This window comes from Monodelphis domestica, chromosome 4 (genome assembly GCF_027887165.1).
Source record: "Monodelphis domestica isolate mMonDom1 chromosome 4, mMonDom1.pri, whole genome shotgun sequence".
Classification (NCBI taxonomy): domain Eukaryota; kingdom Metazoa; phylum Chordata; class Mammalia; order Didelphimorphia; family Didelphidae; genus Monodelphis; species Monodelphis domestica.
The window spans coordinates 33,986,327-34,010,577 of record NC_077230.1 but is presented as its reverse complement, the minus strand read 5'-3'; the positions used below and the strand labels follow the sequence as shown (position 1 = coordinate 34,010,577).

Below are 24,251 nucleotides of genomic sequence, written 5' to 3'. Positions count from 1 at the left end.
TAAATAAGGAGATCTCATGAACAATATATACACTTACAGGAAATCTATAATATGTACAGATTTTTATATGCATTTCTTTTGTTTAAATAGATTCTGAAACAAAAGTAAGAGAGCATCATGAGGGCTTGACTAAAGCCTATTGAGTTCTCTGGGATTATGAACCAATAAAGAGTACTTGAGACTTAAAGCTGGTGGCAGTGGCAATGAAAAGTTGAAAAGGAAAAATAACTAAATATTTTGTTAGATTAGAATGATTGCTTTTTACATTATGGTCATATGGAGGAAATTCCATATTGGTTCTTATAAAAAAGTATACGTGCATATTATAACCATTTTTTCATATGTTATATGTAACAATTATTAACCTGTGCAAAAATTATCCTCTATCAAAATAATACTTACTTAAAAATGAAATATTTAAAAGTTAATAATAAAACAAAAGAAACATAGAAGTGAAATGATTAAAAGTTAATAATAACAAAAGTAACAGTAATAAAATGATTAAAAGTTCATATAACAAAAGAAACATGGAAGTAAATCCCTTAAACGTTCATATAACAAAAGTTACATGGAAGTAAATTCCTTAAAAGTTCATATAACAAAAGTAACATGGATGTAAAATCCCTTAAAAGTTCATATAACAAAAGTAACATAGAAGTGAAACAATTAAAAGTTAATAATAACAAAAGTAACGTGCATATAACAAAAGTAACATGGAAGTAAAATCCCTAAAGGTTCATATAACAAAAGTAAAATGAAAGTGAAATGATTAAAAGTTAATAATAGCAAAAGTAACAGTAATAAAATGATTAAAAGTTCATATAACAAAAGTAACATAGAAGTAAATTCCTTAAAAGATCATATAATAAAAGTAACATGTATAAAAAATCCCTTAAAAGTTCATATAACAAGAGTAACATGGAAGTAAAATCCCTTAAAAGTTCATATAACAAAAGTAACATGGAAGTAAAATCCCTTAAAAGTTCATATAACAAAAGAAACATGGAAGTAAATTCCTTAAAAGTTCATATAACAAAAGTAACATGGAAGTAAAATCCCTAAAGGTTCATGTAACAAAAGTAACAAGGAAGTAAAATCCCTTACAAGTTCATATAACAAAAGTAACATGGACGTAAAATCCTTAAAACTTCATATAACAAAAGTAACATGGATGTAAAATCCCTTAAAAGTTCATATAACAAAAGTAACATAGAAGTGAAATGATTAAAAGTTAATAATAACAAAAGTAACAGTAATAAAATGCTTAAAAGTTCATATAAAAAAGTAGCATAGAAGTGAAATGATTAAAAGTTAATAATAACAAAAGTAACAGTAATAAAGTGATTAAAAGTTCATATAACAAAAGTAACATGGAAGTAAAATCCCTTAAAAGTTCATATAACAAAAGTAACATGGAAGTAAAATCCTTTAAAAGTTCATATAACAAAGGTAACATGGAAGTAAAATCCCTTAAAGGTTCATATAACAAATGTAACACGAAAGTGAAATGATTAAAAATTAATAAAAAAAAAAAGTAACAGTAATAAAATGATTAAAAGTTCATATAACAAGTAACATGGAAGTGAAATGATTAAAAGTTAATGATAACAAAAGTAACAGTAATAAAATGATTAAAAGTTCATATAACAAAAGTAACATGGAAGTAAAATCCCTTAAAGGTTCATATAACAAATGTAACATGAAAGTGAAATGATTAAAAGTTAATAATAACAAAAGTAACAGTAATAAAATGATTAAAAGTCCATATAACAAAAGTAACATGGAAGTAAATTCCTTAAAAGTTCATATAACAAAAGTAACATAGAAGTAAATTCCTTAAAAGTTCATATAAAAAAGTAGCATAGAAGTGAAATGATTAAAAGTTAATAATAACAAAAATAACATGGAAGTAAAATCCCTTAAAAGTTCATATAACAAATGTAACATGAAAGTGAAATAATTAAAAGTTAATAATAACAAAAGTAACAGTAATAAAATGATTAAAAGTTCATATAACAAAAGTAACATGGAACTAAAATCCCTTAAAAGTTCATATAACAAAAGTAACATGGAAGTAAAATCCCTTAAAAGTTCATATAACAAAAGTAACATGGAAGTAAAATCCCTTAAAAGTTCATATAACAAAAGTAACAGAAGTAAAATGATGAAAATTCAATTTAACAAAAGTAATTGCATTTTCCATTTTTGCCATCTTTCTGGTTCTGTGTCTTCTTTCCATCAATTTCTATAATAAGACGAAATGATGATTTTTTTCCCAAAAATTTCTAACTTTCTTAATAGCCTTAAGTATTTTCCGGCGGTCTTTCTTCTTGTTGACTTCGATTTCCTTTGGAAAGAAAAATTAAAAGTGTAATTTTGCATCTACTTATTCAGATGAATAGATTTTCTAATTCTTTACATAATGAACCTGAAAATGATGCTGCTATAGGATCATTTCTAAAGAACAAAGATTTTCCAAGAATAGAAAAATATTCCCTACGTCTGGATGAAGTAAAAAATTACATCGTAAAATCCTAAAATACATTAAGGAACTACCGTAATAGTTCGCCGTTGTGAAATGTTTTGGGATTTCATGTATTAATTGTTATTCATCTGGATGGGAGTCCAATGATGCTTGTGCTATTGAAACATTCCCAAATTGAAAAAAAATTAAATGGAAAACTAAATTAAATTAATTAAAACATACCTGTTTACTTAAGTAAAAGAATGAATAATAAAATCAATCAATACTTAAATGTATTATTAATTTATTTTTAAAATTAAAAATTAAATAAAAATTGAAAGGTTAGAATATCAGACATTTACAGCTTAAAGGAACTTAAATCAAATACTATATTTTAGGAAAATCCTAGAAACATGTTATGAGAGAAAGTAGACTTTAAAAACCCTCAAAATTCTATTCTCTTTGGAAATAAATGAATCTAAGTAGAATTTTTTTTTGTCTAGTAAGTTATCATATTTCATGGATCAAGTATCTCTAGTCAAAGACAAAGGTATCATACTAACGAGGATTTGCAATTTAGGCCTTATAAAATATGAGATTCTATTTACTATAAATGAAATGAAATTTTGCCATTTTCCATGATTAATGTTTTTTCATCTGTTTCAGTGAAATTAATCTGACTGTTCAAAAACTACAAAACTGCTTTCCTGGTTACCAGTGGTTTTTTTTTTTTTTTTTTTAATGCACAGAGTTCTAAAAAAGAATGAAAGGTGGCTTAGCAAATTGAGAGCTAGGCCTAGAAACAAGAGGTCCTTAACTCAGATATGGCTGGGGAGGTAGACTCTAAATGATCATCATAATGCAAACACCAACAACATAGAAATTGGTTCTGATCAAGGATACATGTAATACTCAATGAAATTGAGCAACAGATTCAGGAAGGGTAGGGAGAGGGCAGGGAGGGAAAGAATATAATTCTTGTAACCAAGGAATAATGTTCTAAAAATTGACTAAATAAATTAAATTTTTTAAAAAGTCCTTAATTCAAATGTGGCCTCACATACTCTTTTTTCTTTTTTTCATTTCATTTCATTTCATTTATTTTTTAATTTGGTCAATTTCAAACATTAATCCTTGGTTACAAAAATCATATACTATCCCTCCCTCCCCTCACCCTGCCCACCCTTCCCATTGCTGATGCGCAATTCCACTGGGTATTACATGTGTTCTTGATCATAACCTGTTTCCATGCTGCTGTTGTTTGCACTAGGATGTTCCTTTATGGTCTACATCCCCAAACATATCCCCCTAGACCCATGTAATCAAGCAGTTGTTTTTCTTCGGTGTTTCTACTCCCACAGTTTTTCTTCTGAATGCGAATAGTGTTCTTTCTCATAGATCCCTCTGGGTTCTTCAGGATCACTGCATTGCCACTAATGGAAAAATCCATTACATTCAATTGTACCACAGTGTATCAGTCTCTGTGTACAATGTTCTCCTGGTTCTGCTCCTTTCACTCTGCATTACTTCTTGGAGGCTCTTCCAGTTCCCATGGAATTCCTCTATTTTATTATTCCTTTGAGCAGAATAGTAATTCCATCACCAACATATACCATAATTTGTTCAGCCATTCCCCAACTGAAGGGCATCCCCTCATTTTCCAATTTTTTGCCACCAAAAAGAGTGAAGCTACGAATATTCGTGTACATGTCTTTTTCCTTATTATCTCTTTGAGGTAAAAACCCAGCAGTGTTATGGCTGGATCAAAGGGCAGACAGTCTTTTAGCCCCTTTTGGGCATAGTTCCAAATGGCCCTCCAGAATGGTTGGATCAATTCACAAGTCTACCAGCAATGCAAATATCCCAACTTTTCCACACCCCCTCTCCCCATCATTCATTACTTTCTTTTGCTGTCATGTTAGCCAATCTTCGAGATATGAGGTGAGTTGTTTTGATTTGATTTTCCATCTACTTATTCAGATGAATAGATTTTCTAATTCTTTACATAATGAATCTGAAAATGAAGCTGCTATAGGATCATTTCTAAAGAATACAGATTTTCCAACAATAGAAAAATATTCCCTAGGTCTGGATGAAGTAAAAAATTACATCGTACAATCCTAAAATACATTAAGGAACTACTGTAATAGTTTGCCGTTGTGAAACATTTTGGGACTTCATGCATTAATTGTTATTTATCTAGATGGGAGTCCAATGATACTTGTGTTATTGAAACAATCCCAAATTGAAAAAAAATTAAATGGAAAATTAAATTAATTAAAACATTCCTGTTTACTTAAGTAAAAGAATGAATAATAAAATCAATCAATACTTAAATGTATTAATAATTTATTTTTAAAATTAAAAATTAAATTAAAATTGAAGGGTCAGAATATCAGACATTTACAGCTTAAAGGAACTTAAATCAAATACTATATTTTAGGAAAATCCTAGAAACATGTTATGAGAGAAAGTATACTTTAAAAACCCTCAAAGTTCTATTCTCTTAGGAAATAAATGAATCGAAGTAGAATTTATTTTTTGTCTAGTAAGTTATCATATTTCATGGATCAAGTATCTCCAGTCAAAGACAAAGTTATCATACTAACGAGGATTTGCAATTTAGGCCTTATAAAATATGAGATTCTATTTACTATAAATGAAATGAAATTTTGCCATTTTCCATGATTAATGTTTTTAAATCTGTTTCAGTGAAATTTCCCACTGATAGTCTATTGGAATGTGAATCCCCCTTGGCATTGGAGGGTCCTTCTCCTACCTACTTAAGATTACTTTAGGATAGAAACCTTTTGCTGAAGAATGGAAAGGGCTTTGACCTATGCTTAAGCATAGAACACAAAGTTCTTTGAGTCATGTTTGATTTTAGAATTGATACAATAGAGATACTTGGAATGACAGAACCAGGTCTTGGAACTTACAATCTCCACCCTACTCAGTCCTAACAGGATTTATGAAGGGCTGCAGCATAGATCAAAATTTAATTATTCCATTCTCCACCCTACTCAGGGTAACAGAATTTAGGAAGGGCTGCAGCAAAGGATCAAGATTTAATTATTTGAGAATATGACCTTCAACAGACAGACATGTGCAAAGCCACAGACCTCTGGGAGGTCCTGGGTTAAGCTAGAGCCACCATTGGCACAGGGAATACATGGACAGTGATTGGTAGATGTGAGAACTGAGGGGAGGGAACTTGGATGGTTTCCTTAAAGACAGTGGGGTCTGAGGACTAGGCGGGGTTGGTTGGAGAGGTTTTGCTCTGAGAGGTGGTGCTCTGAGAAGCTTGCTCTGAAGGAAGCTGGAGGTGGAGGCCCCTGAGACTGTTTCTCCATTTTGGTCACGTGAGTGTTAGGGACTGATCTCTTTTCTTTGCCTCAGCTATCTAAGGGCTTGGGCCTTTTAGCCCAGCCTAAACAGAAGAGGTATTTAAGCCCTATTCCCTTCTCTCCCCTTTCTCTCTCCCTCTCTCTCTCTATCTCTAATATCTTTCTTCCTCCTGTTTGTAATTAAACTCCATAAAAGGTTGACTGCTGACTTGAGTTTTCATTTAGGAATTACATAGCTGAATTCCTTGGCGACCTTAAGTTAATATATATATCAGTCTTTTAAAGTGATTTCCTTGTCACACACAGCTGGGAAATGTCTGATGTCAAATTTGAACCCAGGATCTCCCATCTACAGGCCTGGCTTTCAATCCACTGAGCTACCCAGTGCCCCCCTCACATACTCTTGATACTCTTGCTAACAGTGTGACCCTCGGCAAGTCACTCACTACCCACTCCTTGCCCAGATCCTACTCCTCTTCTTCCTTGGAATTAATACATGGGGATTGATTCCAAAAAGGAATGGTAGGTTTTTAAAAATAAATATAAATAAAAGGAAATGACCACATGTTAGGAATACTAAAAAGGGGAGGGGGGAATTTAACAAATCACAATCAAAAAGAAATCTCCTTTGATACTACATTCAAAAGGAGGTTAACATGATTTCCTTAAAACCATAAGATTGGCAAATAGATCATACATAGGATTTCCCATTTTTGTATTATGTTTTATATACTCTCTCCATAAAATTAGTGATTATATATATATATATATATATATATATATATATGTTGTCTAATGTATTGTAAAAAAAAAAGTCAATTCTTGAACTTACTTTTAGCGAGTGATTGTCCAGTGTAAGGAGTTTTTCACCAGTTATTCCTTTACAATAAAATTTTACAACATACTCCTCCATTCCAATGCTCCATAACCAATTACCAACTTCAATATTTGTCCACTCTGTTGGCAATGTTTTAGGGGCTTCAGTAGAATAAGGACAGTAATCTTCCAATACCTGAAGGTCAAGAGACACAATATTTAAAAAGCTTCCATGGCTATATGTTAATATAACCATAGACAGCAAAACCACAAAGGAGCCTTAGAGACCATTTGTTCCAAAATCATCCCTCATTTCACAGTTTTTTTATAAATTTTTCTTTTCAAGGCTGCTGTATTTCTTATCCCCACCACCCTTTTCTTTCATCTGTATGTCAAAAATTCACAGAACAACAAGAGATCTGAAGTGAGTTTTGTAAACCAGGAAAAAACTTTATTTTTTGCAATGAAAATACTTTGGAGCCTTTTTAAAAATAGCATTATTCTAAAACAGGCAAAATACTTGATATATTTTTCCTTAAGGAGTGATGACTTTGTAAGGGAATGTATTAATACTAAAATGTTTCCACCTACTCCAAGTTAAGACAAGATGAGAGGAAAATTATCTACATCCAAAGTGTATTCAGTTATTCTCCATGGCCAAAATAAATTGAACTAAAATCTACCTTTACCCAGGTAGTTTTGTCTCTTCTTTGGCCAGGAACACAGGCCACTTTACCCAATATCCACCCAGGAAGGAAGTTGAGGCAACTTGGCCTGGTGGGAGCTGCTGGGGTTTCTGGGTCATGGGAGGCAGAGGAAGGGTCATCATCAGGTTCTAAGACTAGAAGTTAGATTAGCTAGGTGTTAGCCAACTTTAGAATCTAGTGATGGTTCTTATAAAGGCAAAGAACCCTCAAGTCCCCAATTCCATCTTCCAGTGTCTGATATCCATAACTTTCCAATTGAGGTTACCATATCAGTTGAGAAACTGGTCAGGAACTATTAAAGTGCATCCTAGTTTTTTGTCTATTTCTACTGATGGGTAATATTTCTAGAAAGTAAATGGAAACAAATCTTACTTTTTTTTTACAAGATTTTGCCAAGTTGACCATCATGATTACAAATGTTAAATATATTCGATGTTGTCACCTTTAGGTTTGGAGGAAAGCTTGTATTTTATTGCCATTCATTATTTTATAAGTAAAAGAAAATTGAAAAAAAATGCCCATCTCCATTAGACAGTGTTGTGGGGGTCCTTTTTCAGTATCTATTAAGAGATGGGACCATCCTTGGAGGATTCAAAAGAATTCCTAATGTGAGGCAATTCAGAATTTTATTCTTGCTAGCTAGAGCACAAACAAAATTGGGCGGGTCAGAAATACTTCCTAATGCCTGGTGGGTGATGAAATCTTTAGTTGGACTTACTCATGTGTACATGTGTATCTATTTATTTATGTATGTGTAAAAATATGTGTGTGAAGATCAATAGATATTTTCTCAATTGACCTCATACCTCATATTCTTTTTTTATTTTTAATATTTTTTCAAGTTTATATGATTCATTTTCTTTCCCTTTTCCCCTCCCAGAAGCAATAAGCAATTCTACTGGATTGTACAAATGTTATCCCTTGATATCTAATTTTATATTATTCATTTTTACCATAGAGCTCAAACCCCAAATCATATATTCATATAAACAAGTTCTAGGTGTTAAGTCTTAAGTGTTTCTTTTTCATTTCTATTCCCATAGTTCTCTCTCTCAATATAGATAGCATTCTTTCTCATAAGTCCTTCAGGAATTTCCTGGACTATTGTATGCTGCGAGTAGTAAAGTTCATTATGTTGGATAGTTCTACAATGTTTCACTTTCAGTGTATATCATTCGATTGGTTCTGCTCATTTCACTCTGCTTCAGTTCATGGAGGTCTTTCCAGTTCATATAGAAATCAAGTAGGTCATCATTCCATATAACACAATAGTATTCCATCACCAATATATACCACAATTTGTTTAGTCATTCCCTAACTGAGGAATATCCCCTCATTTTCCAATTTTTGCCACCACAAAGAACTCAGCTATGAATATTTTGTATACGCATTTTTCCTTATTATCTCTTTGGAGTACAAACGCAGCAATGGTATTGCTGGATCAAAGGATCAAATGTGTTCTTTTAAAGCCCTTTGCTCATAATTCCAAATTTCCCTCCAGAATGCTTGTATTAATTCACAACTCCACTAGCAATGCATTAGTGTCCCAATTCTGCCATATCCCCTTCAACATTTATTATTTTCCTTCATTGTCATATTGGCCCATCTGTGGCTCTCATGTTCTTTTTTTTGCTCAGTAACACAGGCACAGTAAATCAAGACATACACATGCAATCTCTCCTCTTATTTTGCCAACAACCGACAGTGGTATTTCTTGGTAAACTTTTACCATTTTACCTACCTGTTATTTTTTAAATATTGTACAGCCCCTTCAGAGACCCCTTCTGGCATGGAGGGAAAATTATCGTAATATGTTATCACTTCCTACATGCATCAGCCCATAACAATTCAACTTGCACTTTTCTCTAGGTTAAGTGTATTTCAATACTCTGTGCCATAATTTTAGAAAATTTTCAGCCAACAATATTCTGAGGCCAAAAGTTGAATCAATTATCCTTTGTCCTTAAAACATCCAAATACAGAGAATTCAAATGTTTTAAGAGTTCTTAATTATTCCCTTTTCTTGAGAGAGGTTCTTGAATGATCTCTGGGAACAAAAAAGAGACTTCAAGGCCAAACAGTTGCCGCTATGGTACTTTTGATCCTTACTCAGGTAATTTTATTCCTATGCATACTGATTAATAATTATGACAGAATGTTAACTCCTCAATCCAAGGTAAATTATAGTTTTCTAATTCAAGAGAAAGCTCACTCTCTAGTAATTTAAATGGGGAAACAAACTTAAATCTTTGATAAATTTAACATAATGAAAATTTACCTCTTGATCAATTTCTTCCCACTTGTGCACATTCTTTACTTGTTTGTCATGTTTTTTAAAATGAAAGAAGTTCCACAGCTTGCGTTCTTTGATATTGCTAGAATCATACAACATTTGAGAGTGAAATAATTATTAAAACACAAAATACATTCTACTATGACACAAAAAAGGATCTTAAATAGATGCACACTATAAAAATTTCATGAATTTCAATTCTGAAAAAAAGACAAAGCTACATGTTAAAAGAGTTTGGAGTTACACTTTTTGTAGGATACGTGCTATGTCAGCATATGTATTAGAGAAGGGGCAAGATCAAATTTGGCGCTATAGGTAAAAATATAAAACTAGATATGGAAGCCAGTTAAGTTAAATATGTGTGCATATGGCACAATATCATTTCTCTACTTCTTCCTCCTCCACATTAACCACAACTAATACATGATTTGTCTTGTAAGGAGTGATGGGGTCACTGATTTAGATCTCAAGTAACGCTAGATGTCAACTTGTAATATTTTATAGATGGGAAGTCTGTAACCTATTGATCAGAAAATACTTGAATTTGAACACATGACTAGGTGATAAAACTCCAGTCTGAATGCAGATAACTCAGATTCCATGTCCTATACTTTTCCCACTAAGTTGTTATTATCAGACTCAAAAAGAAATGGATCTCTCTGGGTCACATCCATAAACTGTGAAATTGACACCTTTACTCTATGCCAGCACCCTTTTGAGGAAGATGTGAACAACTGAGAAAATTCATATAAATAATGAAGTTCTTTTGTAGAAAGGGGCAAAAAACATAGCAAACAGTAGCCAAAGAGGTAAATTCCAGGAGAAATAAAATGTTTTGTTTATTAAGAATATTGTTATCCATATAAAAAAAGTACATCTCTTACCGGAACCAGGAAAATCCCTTTTTAGCCTTTCCCTCTGTAGGTTTTCCAGTGCTAATAATCTCTTCCTCCACTACTATTTCATCTTCTTCTTTTTCTTTTTTTATTGTGGTCTCTAAGAAAAATAAATAATTCAATGAGTACAACAGTACACAAATATTTTACTAGGATTAGCAAGGGACAACAGCAATCTTTCATTGGTTACTATTGCTGACCAAGGCTTTGACATCTTATAAAGTGAAGAACCTACCTTTGGTATTGCTTTTAGAGCCAGAAGCCATGAAGTCACCGCTGGGAAGGTAACTATCTGAATATCTTCTCTGTGCCTCATTTTTCACACCTACAAAATGAAGGGATTAAAGTGGGTGGTCTTTGAGGTTCCTTCTAAGACTGATGATCTAGGATAACTACCAAGAAAATACTAGTCCCGCTGCAAGGGCAGTTAAAAACAAATAAAGCTAGATTTAAGAAGACTAAAAGGATGAGACAGTCAAAAATGTTGATTAATCAGTTGGCAGCGGTGGTGGTGATCCTTATGTCTGAAAAGTACCAGTGACATCACAGAGTAATATTTTAACTTGTGTATGAATTGGATTTAAGTGAGTTACAAAAAATTGTCAGCCTCACTCTTTCTTCCAGAGTCATCTAAATCCTGTGGCAAGACTAAAGTCTGCATGACTGACACTGAACCTAGATGATTGACACTGAACCTAAATGACTTTAGTGTCTTAGATGTCCAACCAAACTCTACGCACTCCACAGTGCTTACCTTCAGCTACATTCATGGCTACTGAAGCAAATTTTCTCATCCACCTATTCCAGGAGGAGGTCTTCACAAGCCTGGAGTAGATATCAACCTAACTTAACCCATCTGTTCAGTTTTAACAGGCTGCTCCACATGCTACAGCTTCATGGAACCACAGATGAGAGCTGAGTGACAAGTAGACACCAAAGGCAGATAAGCAGCCCTGAAAAGTGTTCAGCAACCCCTCACACTAGAGGTTCTAATATTCTCTGAACCACAATCATATTAATTGTTGGTACTTGGCAGCCAAAAAAAAGTCAGCCCCTGAAGTACAGCATTCATTTTCCAACTGTTGCTCAATTCACCAGTATTCATTCTTCCAGATCTCAGATTCATAAGGCTGAACCAGATTTCCTTCTGTTAGCAATGACAGTGATACTCCAAATGTTCACAGTTTCACAATGCAAAGGGAATGCAAGTAATTGATGGTACCCAGGAAAAAGGTGTTTTCTAATGAACCTTTTATACAAGTGATATTTATAGCCAAAATAGGAAACCTTCTCTATTTGCCAATAAAATTATATGTATATGGCATATACATAGATGATAGACATAAACAAATTTTTGCCTAAAGAATAAATGGGTCAAAGAATGAATCATAGAAACAATCAATAATTTCATTAAAGAGAATGATTATAAGGAGACAACATATCAAAATTCATAGGATGTAGCCAAAGCAGTACTTAGAGGAAAATTCACATCTCTTATTGCTCATATCAGGTAAAGTAGAGAAAGAGCAGGTCATAAGCGAATTGGTTATACAACTAAAAATCCTAGAAAAGGACAAATTTAAAAATCCTCAATTAAACACCAAATTGAAAATCATGAAAATCAAGCAAGGGATGAATAGATTGAAAGTAAGAAAACCATAGAACTAATAAAATAAGACAAATAGTTTGTTTTATGAAAAAATAAAATAAATAAACCATCGGCATACTTGATTAAAAGGGAATTTTGATTTCATTAAATTAAAAAGGTTTTGCACAAATAAAACAAATGTACTTAAGATTAGAAATGAAAAAACAAATTCTGAGGAAAAATTTATAACAAGTATTTGACAAAAGTCTCATTTCTTTATATATAGAGAACTGAGTCAAATTTATAATACACAACATTCCTCAATTGAGAAATGGTCAAAGGATTTGAATAGGCATTTCTCAGAAGAGATTAAAATTATACATAGCTATATTTTAAAAAATTCCAAATCACTATTGATGAGAGAAATGAAAATTAAGACAACTCTGAAAAATGATCTCATACCCTTCATATTAGCTAACATGACCAAAATGGAAAATGATAAATGTTGAAGGGGAGGTGTGAAAATTGTAACACTAATAAACTTCATTCGTAATAGTGTGAATCAATACAACCATTCTGCAGACTTATATGAAACAATACCCAAAGGTCTATATAACAATCTCACTAAAGGTTCAGGATCCCAAATGGATCAAAGATAGAATAAAAGGAATTAACTGTGCCAAAATATTATTATCAGCTCTTTTTATAGAGGCAAAGAATTGGAAACTGAGGGGTTGTCCATTATTTAGTGGTTGAATGATCAAGCTGTGGAATATGGTTGTAATGGATTACTATTATGCCATAAGGAACAATGAACAGGATGAATTCAGAAAAAGTGAGCAGAGCCACTATAACTAGAGACTATAACAGAAATATTATACAATGATCAACTGTGGAGGACTAAACCATTATCATAAAGCTTCCAAGGTAACACATGAAGAACATACTATCAATGGTCAAGGAAGCTACAAAAAAAAATCTGAGTGTAGATCAAAACTTGACATCTTCTACTATAATAGTTATATTATAAATTATAAGTTATATTATAAATCTTCATGAGATTGAATATATATGTTATATGTCTTTATCATGATGGAAACAATATGGAAATATGTATTACATGATAGTATTAGTGTAACCTATATCAGATTCTTCACCACCTCAGGGAAAGGGAGATGGGAGCATCTGAATTTTAAAATGTTGAAAGAAATGGCCAAAATTATTCCTATAAGTAATTGAATTAAAAAAAGATTTTGTTGCAATGAGACCAACAGAATGTTGATAAACCAAAATGGATGTAATTAAAGTAGGATGGATAATAGACTCTAAACAAAACCATGTCCCAAGGATGTAATAAGAAATCATATAAAGATTTTTTTCAGTCTAAACATGATCATAGATATTAAAAAAAACTTAGGTGGATAATAAGTTGATTTTATATGTCAGATGGATAGTAATAGGGAAAGAGGAACAAGATCTTTTTCTGTATTATTTCAAAAGAAGGGAAAACGAATAAATTATAAAAAAGCATGAGAAAAATAAAATTGTACTGTAATCTTGTCTAAAAGCTTAAGTAATTTAGCAATAGTGTGGCCTGGATGTTGAGAAAATGAGTTTCCTATCACTGCATATTTTGAGGCAGAAGCTAAATGACATTCTGACATACATATAGGATAGATTTCTATATCAATTAAAAAGTTATAGTAGAATATTTCCAAGGTCCCTTATAATTCAATCACCAAGAGAGGGATCACCAATAGGTGAGAAAGCCTTATAAAGCAGCTAGCATTCTCATTATTAGAGATATGAAGAGAAAGGAAATAGGGACCAGAGATTCAGTGAGTGATGGAAACATTTGTTCCAAATTTCTCTTATCTATCAGAAAACTTTAGGGTCAAATGTTTTGAGCAAGGATATATGTCTTACCTGAATTGAAATCCCCTTGGGCTAATAATTGCCCTGGTGATAAATCTTCATTTTTTATCTCTTTAGGCTTTATTTTAAATTGTCCTAGTAATAATTCTTCTTCTGGGGCCAATGGTAAAAATGTGCCTTCTTTATCTGATTCATCAGGTTTCTGTTCCATATTCACATTGTATGTGTTCATGTCTCTATATTTGTCTTGAAAAAAGTTAGCCTGAAATTTACCAAATTAACCAAAATAAATCTATTAATATTAAGTACACGTTATTCAATCCTTTTCCTCTCCAAGAGTCACAACCATCTCATATATAACTCATTTATTCCTGCTAGCCACTTATCTGACTTCTTTATTCTCAAATGAACCGCTTAAGATCTATTACATTCAAAAACATATGCACAAATTCCATGACTAGTAGCTATTGTGTAAAACCAATCAGGATAGGACGAGAGATTTACATAAGATTAGAGACAGGGATAGGTTTGGGAACTGAGATGGGGACATGGATGGGAATGGGAAGAGGGAAAGAGATAGGCATGTAGATAGGAATGAGGTTAGGGATAGAATCCAAAGCTTAAAAGCTCTCCCAGCTAAGAATTGTGTTTTTCAAGGCAAGGTGACACCTTCACTGCCATTTAGTTGCAGGAAGCTGCCAAAAGCAGTAAGATGTTACTGACCTGGTGAGCTTCAGACATCCAGGATGGACATCAGGGGGACCACTTCAATACATATCACTTCCTAACACTACAAAATGAAGCTTCTCTTCCTGCATAGTTCTGTATATACAGGGGGAAAGACAGTTTCTGCTTCTAGGAGGATTGTAATTTAGTAAAATGGACTCCAAGAGATGTTCAAAAACAGTCAGTGGAAATACCATAATAGCTGAGAAATTACAGTGACAAGCCCTTTTGCAAACTAGAAGAATGTTAGGGCAGGTCTGATGAGTAAGTAACCTGGCCTTAGATAGAGGTATAGATATCGACACATACATACACATATATAAATAAATGTGTGCATGCATTTATGTGCATATATATGTATATACTGACACACAGATTTACATGTGTATAGAAAAAAGGAAAAATGATATTCACTACTAAGAGCTTCTTCCATGTCTGGTCTTCTGGTCCTCAGCTAAGCTCTGGGTATATAAGATTTATATGACTACAAAGATATAGATATAGATATATGCATATATATATATATATATATATATATATATATATAATAAAAAATTTATGTCATGGTACTCTGGGAATTAAGTATGGAACCCTCTGGTGTCAGAGTATGGAAGGTACTGGGTTTAGACTTTATCCAATAAAAACAGGAAAGCCTTGATAATATGTGACCGAGACACTGGGTTTAATCCTCAAATACAAAAAGAATTTACTGATGTGATAGATGGCAGAACCAGTCTAACTAATCTTTGTGAAATCATTGCCAAATGGCTCTTGCTATCCATTCCATCCATTCTACCACTGAGACCCCAGGACTTCTGAAGCATTCCATCTTGTGCTTCAGCTGAACCTTATTTTAAATGTTGTACTTTCCACTTAGAGTATCGAGTAAGAGTGTCTCAAGATCAGGAAATGTTTCATTTTTTCTCTTTATGTCTCCAGCGCTTAGCAGCATTTTGCACACATCCAGAGGTACTTCAATTAGTAGTTACAATGATAGCATAAAAGTAGGGGAAATCGATTGTAAGGCCTACATTCTAGCAGACTTCAGAGGCACATTCACAGAGAAAATAATAATAAAAAAAGCCTGGTGGGCCTTCTTCACTTCAGAACGAAGAAAGTTACTGACTCACATCTTAAGACCTAAGAGTAGTTAATAGCTGCAACGGAGTAAGGGAAGCAAGGAAGAAGGATACCCCAGCCGATGATCCTTTCTCTTGATCAAGTAGACACAATTCATGGATTAGTAGTAGTAGTAGGCTGGGGTTCCCAAATGATTTCCATACTGGATTTTCTAAAGAGTGATAAGTAGAACTAGGCAGAGAGTAGTGATATGGGAGTTTTGGTCAATTCACCTTTCATAAAGCAGTCCTCTTAGGCCAAGAAGAGTTTTAGTAAGATTGAAAAGTTTTGTTTGGACTGATCAAAAGAATGGATGAATGAAATAGGAAGCATTTATTTCATGCATTATTATGGGCACCATTCTCACTGACTGCTTTGCTTTCCACCACTTTTATCACTGTGAACACAACTAACATTCAATAAAACTTGATTAATGGGGAGGAACTGTGCTGTCTTACCTGCTCAAAGATAGCTTGGAAGTCTTTTCTACATCCCTGATCTTCTTCTATTAATATTTTCAGTGCCCCAATAACAAATTTCAGGTTACTGTGGAAGAAAAGGTAGCAGTTTCATACAACTGGCAATCAAACCATCTTGGAATTAAAGAGATTTGGACTCAAGTTCTAGTTCTAGAACCTAGTTGTATGTTTCTACTAATTAGTTGTATTTACTTGGGCAAGTCACTTAGCCTTTCTGACTTTCCATTTACTATACTGATCAAATGTAAACCTTGAACCATGAGGCATCTTCCAAGTAAATGACAGTCAAAAAAAAGTCAAAGGCTATGGAAACTAATGCACCTTTTTCAAGGGGGGAAATCAATCCTAAATGGTCCAAAATCACTAGTAACTCGAGAAATGTAAATTTAAACAGTTCTAAGCTGTTACTTCATACCAGATTGACAAAGATGATTACAACTAAAATGACAATTATTGGGGTATGAGAAACAAGAGTATTCGTGGTTGTGGAACTTTAGGTTTTTCTAGATATTCAAGAAAGTAATTTGGTCCTAGGCCTCATTAAACTGTCATTAAACTTTGAGCAATATCCCAAAGAAATTAAAAAATGCAAATGAAAAGATAGGACCCAAAGGTACCAAAACAATTATTGGATACTTCTTTTCTTATTCTGCAGAGGCAAGGAACTGGGGATTAATAGGATGTTTTGTTTTGTTTTGTTTTGTTTTTGTTTTTGTTTTGTTTTGTTTTGGTTTGGTTTGGTTTGGATTGGTTTTACTGGGAAATGGCTGAACAAATTATGCACAAAAAGAAATAATTTCCAGAATGGAACTAGAGTAACCTGGCCAGACTTCTATGAACTGATACAAAGAGAACAGAGCCAAACTATTATGAACCAGAAAAAAAATTATCATATTTGCATGAAGAAATTTGACACTATCATGAGGGTTTTTTCATATTCACACCATGAAGAAAAACAAATCTGAAAGATTTAAGAACTCTGATAATCAGACACAATTCCAGAGTAAACTCTAATTATTTAATGATCAATCACAATTTTAGAGGGTATAAAATGAGCAATGCTACAAATTACAATACAAATACAGATGAAAATCACCAAGAAATCTCTATTGTTTTGGTAGAATTAGATTAAACTGCAGAGTATAATTTATTATGCATGCACAGAAGCTCTTTTTGGCTTCCTGCTTTATACTTTAAGTAGGAACATATATTTGGTTCTCTACCTTTTAGTTCAACATTTTTAAAAATATATATGTATGTGTACAAGGAAATCACTTTAAAAGACTGATATATATTAACTTAAGGTCGCCAAGGAATTCAGCTATGTAATTCGTAAATGAAAACTCAAGTCAGCAGTCAACCTTTTATGGAGTTTAATTACAAACATGAGGAAGAAAGGTATTGAGAAAGAGAGAGAGAGAGAGAGAGAGAGAGAGAGAGAGAGAGAGAGAGAGAGAGAGAGAGAGAGAGAGAGAGAGAGAGAGAAAGGGGAGATAAGGGAATAGGGCTTAAATACCCCCTCTGTTTAGGCTGAGCCAAAAGGCCCAAGCCCTTAGATAGCTAAGGCAAAGAAAAGAGATCAGTCCCTATCACTCATGTGACCAAATGGAGAAACAGTCTCAGAGGCCTCCACCTCCAGCCACCTTCAGAGCAAGCCCTCCTCTCAGAGCATCCTCTCAGAGCAAAACTTCTCGAACCTCTCCCACTCCTCAGACCTTGCTATCTTTAAGGAAACCATTCAACTTCCCTCCCCTCAGTTCTCACATCTACCAATCACTGTCCATGTCTTCCCTGTGCCAATGGTGGCTCTAGCTTAACCCAGGACCGCCCAGAGGTCTGCCCCTTTGCACATATCTGTTGAAGGTCATATTCTCAAATAATTAAATTTTGATCCTTTGCTGCAGCCCTTCGTAAATCCTGTTAGGACTGAGTAGGGTGGAGATTGTAAGTTCCAAGACCTGGTTCTGTCATTCCAAGTATCTCTATTGTATCAATTCTAAAATCAAACATGACTCAAAGAACTTTGTGTTCTATGCTTAAGCATAGGTCAAAGCCCTTTCCATTCTTCAGCAAAAGGTTTCTATCCTAAAGTAATCTTAAGTAGGTAGGAGAAGGACCCTCCCATGCCAAGGGGGATTCACATTCCAATAGACTATCAGTGGGAAATTTTTCAAGTATGAAATTTCCCAATGGTGGAATTTCCAACATTTATAAGTCTAAGAAATGTTAAGGTTTACAGTATGTATACATATATACTTTAAAAATCATTACAGAAATCTACTAGATATCTAAAGTAATTTCTGAAGACCTCTTAAAATTGAAATTGAAATTCTTAGCTCATTAAATTCTCTAAAGGTTGTATACAAGTTGTAATCAGTTTTGATGAAGTCCATCCATCATTATCTATGTGACAAATGTGCACACCCCTAATGAGTTATGATTTTGCCACTGAAAAAGGTGTTTATGGGCTTTCACAATGATGTTCTTCAGTACAGTCAGAGGGGAAAGGTACAGATACAAAAATCAATATAATAGAATATATCTAAAAGACAAAAATATTAGCTTAAAATGATTCAGAATATCAGAAAGATATTGATTAGATTAACATGAATTTACATAATAGGGAGTCAGTTAAACACTCTAAAATAACATTTTTAAGTCTATTATTCTGCCTAACATTTTTTTGCTTATCCATTGCTCTCTCTAGACCTTTTTTGTCTTAATTCACAAAAAATATATTCTCATGAACAGTTAATTGGCTGAGTGGACAGAGAGATCCTGGAGATGAGAGGTCTTGCATTCAAATCTGTCCTCAGGCACTTCTTTGCTATGTGACCCTGGGCTGGTCATTTGACCCCAATGCCTAGCTCTTACTGCTCTTATGCTTTGGAACTGACACTTAGCTTCAATTATAGGACAGAAGCTAAAGTTTAAAAAAAACATTCTTTTTGTTTTTGTTTTTAATCTGTTCTATTTGCTTTACATCAAAGTTTATCAAGATGTTTCCAGATTTCTTCTATTCCTGATATTTACTTATTTTAATGCATTATATTATTTCATTCTATATATTTATGAGCCAGAAATGATTAGGCCATTCCTCATCAGGAAAATATTATCCAAAAAACCCACTGAATATAAATATTTTTTTCAAAATTGAGTCTCCAATTTGGAAATCTTCCCAGTAAATGGAATCTAGAGGCAAAAGCATATGGTTATTTTATTATTAATCTTTCACTAAGTTCTGTCTAAAAAACCAGTAGTTTACATACTCAATAAAAGCTTATATATATACATATATATATAATATATATATATATATATATATATACCTGGCCATCCAGTACCATGGTTCTCTTGAAGTTGTACAAATACTTGCTTGTCCTCTCACAATAGTGATATCTCCAATTTTTTTCCTTTAAATGGAGAAAATGTTTAGAAAGTGTAATTACAATATAGGCCTAAAGCTAAGAAATCTCAAGAACATGCTTAAAGTAAACAAACAAAATCCACTCTCCTAATGTGCTAATGTTTAAAGATTTCATAATTGGATAGGAAAGAGGTTTTAAGGAGGCAGTAGTAAATACTTTTATACTTTTTGCAAAATGAAATATATACCAATATACCCATATACACACTTTGAAAGATTAAATATATACTTTGATCTTTCTTCCAAAGACATTATCATTATTAGAGGACAGATGGTCATTTCAAAATTATAGTAAAACATTTTAAAGAGTTTGCCAAAACATCTAGCTAAATAGCACAGAATAAAAAGCTAGAGCCTGCTTATGCATCAGCATAACAACATGAGCAACTAATTCAATCATAACTTCTTAAGCATCTTAAAATTGCAAGCCCGTGTGTTGTCCTAGGGATATAAAGATAAAACATTCCTTCACCTCCAGGGGCTTACAAATTGGTAGACCAGCATTTTGGGGAAAGCCTTAGAGACAGGATACAGAAAGACATAAAATAAAAGATTGTTGGTCAGAGATTGTTGTGAAAAGGAATCTTAATGGAAATGTTAAAAACAAGAATAATAAAAGAGGTCTAAAATTAACAGGTCCTCAAACTGAACCTTCAAAAATAATAAAATTATTCAAGATTACTTGGCAATAATTAAAAGTTCATAAAATATTCTACCATAAGTAAGTCCCAGAAGATAATTAACTCAGCAATCCAGGAGTTCAAAAACCCAAAAACAAAAATGAGAGAGGAAGGATTCTGTATTCTGGAAGGCCTGAGAAAAACTGGAAGTCAGGTGATACAGATGAAAGTTTGAATATGAAAGAGTATATAATTTACCATCATGAATTCAAGTTGCATATACAACCTTAATATGAACCAATATCCATACAGCATTCAAAATTAGAAAATCAACAGGAATGAGACATCTTAGACCTCTATTTGTGAGGCATATTGATGGTAAAAAACTAGGGGGTTAGTGATCATAATAAAAGAAAAAAATAGAAATTTTGCACTACTAAGAAAGATTTAACATGAACAAAATCAATGCAACTAGAATAGAAGAGAAACCCCAAAGTCATCAAAGGCAGGAAATCAAGGGAATATGGATACACTCACATATTCTTTGTCTGAATACAAAGTGTCTGTTAATTTGGGAAGACCTGAACAAATGCTGTGTTATATTATATAATGAGATATTATTAAGTTTTTGAAATTAACAATAAGAATTCTATGAGACATTAAAAAACCCCACATTAAATAATGTAAAGTAAGCAGAAACAGAAGGCTCTTTAAAACTAAGGTAAATTAAAGCAGCATTAAAAGATTGCCATCCTCTGACTAATTGTAATGGAAAATCTTAGTCTGGGACAAAAACTAGAGATATAAAAATATACATACACATGCACACATATATATCTCCTTTGTTCAGAAAGGAGCAAAAACTATCAGATTCAGTTGTGTATTTATTGTTCAGTTTTGCTTAATTCATTCTCTATACTACAAATGATAATTCAGTGGTGAAGGTTGGAGAGCATCAGAGAAGACTAGAATGGAAATCTCAGAGACATTGATAAAATTGCATAAAAGAGCAACAATAAAAAAGTATGTAATAAATTAAGATGAAGTTACTCAAGAGTAGGAAAGGAAACTTTTTAAAGAACAAAATTTTTATTTTAATATGGTTATGATAAAAAAGAAAGAATTTTGAGTTTCTGCATTTTTTTATTTGGTTCACATAATACCTGTACTATGAGTGAATTCATAAAATATTTCTTCCTTTCCTCTGACAACTTGAGGCGTACTATAAATTCTGACTTGACTTCAGGTGGTTCGCGGCCAATTTCAATCCTAGGTACAAAACATCCACATTTAATTTATGTACTTTGGATAAAGACATAGCCATGCAAAAAATGGAATGGGGAAATTCAGCTAAGCTTTCATTCTTACAAAAACAAAACAAAACAAAAAAATCTCTTCAGCTTCAAGGAGCATTATTTGGCAAGAAAATAAAAATTCATTAACTAAAAATGAATGCAAATGAAAATCAAGGGTTTGCTTGAGATGTGATAGAGTATTCAGAAAGGAAGGTGCAAATGAATCCTAAAACGTCTTGTGAACTGCTGAACAGAAAAAAAGAGGGTCATTTCCTAGCAAAAGAAGACAAAAAGAGAAATTATTTAAAAATGTTAATTAGGCTTTCTTTCTCCCCAATTTTTCTGTTTGAACACATTGCTTAGGAAATTTCCAAGTCAAAAACAATGATCTAGCAATCTATGCATCTTAAAAGAAATATGGGAAAATTTACTTACTGGAAAGGAGAATCGTCCATTTTTTTAAAAGTAGAGATGATTTCTGCTTCATCCAATCCAATTAGATTGATGTCACCTATTTTAATAATCTGGTCAAATACACGGATACTGAAAAATAGAATTGCATAGTAATTAAAATTACATTGAAGATATTTATGACCTAAAAGCCCAATGCATGTGTATGATTAGAAGATATGGTACTAATTTAAGAGATAGACTTCAATGACTCATCATACCATTAGTATAATGGCTGCCACTTACAAATTTTTCAGTCACCACTTCTCTACAAATTAATCAGAAGATTTAGAGGGCTGGTATGTCTCAATAATTTCATCACCCTGCAGCCTGTCTGGGGATTCTTCCCTGGATATTTTTTAAGTGGGCTTCAAGGATGATTAGTGTTCATAACTGGGTCTGTACTCCAAGCCTTTCCAGCTGGCTAAGTCTCAATAATGAAATGAGATTGAAAAAGGAAGGGACTTTGGCAGATCTTGGAAAACACAGTGAGAAGGATGCAAGAGAAATCATCCACAAACACAGATGCCCTCCTACAAACAATTATCAGAGTATTGTTTCAATTTTAATATTCTTCAGAAAGTCAATAGGATCTGCAGAAACTAAAACAAATGATTCTTCTGAGGTATCAGACAATGCCCCACTGACTGAAGACTGAGTAAGGAGACGATAATTCAGAAGGACACTTCTTGTTGATACTTTTATTGTAGAGACCTTGGGTGATAATAAACAGATAAATGTCATCATAGAAACTGAGGAAAAGAAAACAACTTTGGGTGGTTAAGAGGAGAAAATTTCCACCATGTATTTGGGATATTCAGGATGGGCAGCTAATGAAATCAATTCTGTTACAATCTAGGAAGCAGGAAAAAATTCTAAAACCATCTGGGCTATGTGAGTTGGGGATGAAGAAGTAATGAGCCTCAGGCTTAGAAACAGAAAGCCTGATGGCGTTTTTTGCTTTCAGTTCTATGTAACAGAGTGTCATCTCAGGAAGAATTCCATTTTAAAGTCCAAAATTACATCATGAGCAAGGACATAGAGGGTACCATTTGACCCCAGTTGCATAGTAAATTCTTACAAGGTTAAAGTTATGATTTGGCAACCTATTTGCATTTCTTATTTTTTTCCTTTCTCAAGGATTCACTTTGGGCAGTTTATAGTAATATTTTAAATGTATATTCCTACATTCCTATATCTAGGAAGCCCTCTCTCAATTCAGGAATTATTTTATTGTATAGTCAAATTTCAATAATCTCTGAAGATAGTTGCCAGTGTCTCATGGATACCATTTTTTCTAATACAACCAAAGTATCCCCCACACCCAGATTTTCTCACATTTATTTAGTATAGATCTTTTCTGCACACAATAGTAACTTGTTTGTTGCCTAGTCAATTCAGTTTTTCATTTCTCCAAATCAAGAACTATTTTCCCACTTTCTTTATATCCCTTCATGGAGAGCACAGGTTCTGGAATGGTATAGATTTATAAATACTTGTTAATTTGACCTGATTTGGAAATAGCTGGGCAAATGTTTACAATGGGCTCATTATGGCAATTATTAAAGACCTTCTCAATGATCAAGAATAAAGTCACAGTTTACAGACCTAGTTGGAGTGGAATTATAGAATCTTTGTTTCCAAGCCAATTCCATTTCCTTACTAGCTTGGTCATGACAATATTTTTAAAGTTGATATTTCTGTATTTTTCAGAGATTTTATTTGTGTAGTCACTTTCCATGTTTACAATATTAACCCTTTTTAGAATGATGTTAAATCCTCCCTACAAAGTCAATTCTTATAAAATTACAAAACCAAACTCACCATCCAAGTTTGTGAACTGCACCTCCTTCAATAATTTCAGTTATAAAAACCCCTGGTTCCTTTCCATCCTCATCTGCTGGATCAAAGAAGATACAAGTACAAAGCCCCAGTTCGTTGTCACCTATAAATACAAAAATAATAATAGTAATAATAATGAAAGCCTAAAACATCTGAAGCAAAAGTAAGAATAAAATTTCCTCCCAGTACAGTTGGCCTGGTCACTCTAGCTTTGCACTGGAATTATAAGCCATCCACTTATACTTTACCGGTATCTTTTCCTTAATAATTAGCAATATATATATATATATATATATATATATATATA

The 24,251-nt window shown here is 33.0% G+C and overlaps 1 protein-coding gene across 2 annotated transcripts; it reads right to left on the bottom strand.

Annotated features, from left to right (window-relative positions):
- Positions 1-1,526: 1,526 nt before the first annotated feature.
- Positions 1,527-24,251, bottom strand: LOC103104629 (uncharacterized). 2 transcript variants are annotated; one of them, XM_056793260.1, is made up of 8 exons: positions 23,927-24,251; positions 16,290-16,377; positions 14,038-14,248; positions 10,759-10,848; positions 10,512-10,623; positions 9,613-9,709; positions 6,644-6,823; positions 1,527-2,347 (listed from the first exon to the last, which is right to left on the bottom strand). In XM_056793260.1, the coding sequence occupies exons 3-8, from the start codon at positions 14,216-14,218 to the stop codon at positions 2,246-2,248; spliced, it is 762 nt and encodes a 253-aa protein (XP_056649238.1). In that variant the 5' UTR covers positions 14,219-14,248; positions 16,290-16,377; positions 23,927-24,251; the 3' UTR covers positions 1,527-2,245. The 2 variants fall into 2 exon arrangements, with proteins under 2 accessions (XP_056649238.1, XP_056649237.1); XM_056793259.1 differs by lacking the exon at positions 23,927-24,251 and adding an exon at positions 19,640-21,101 and having other exon boundaries at positions 1,528-2,347.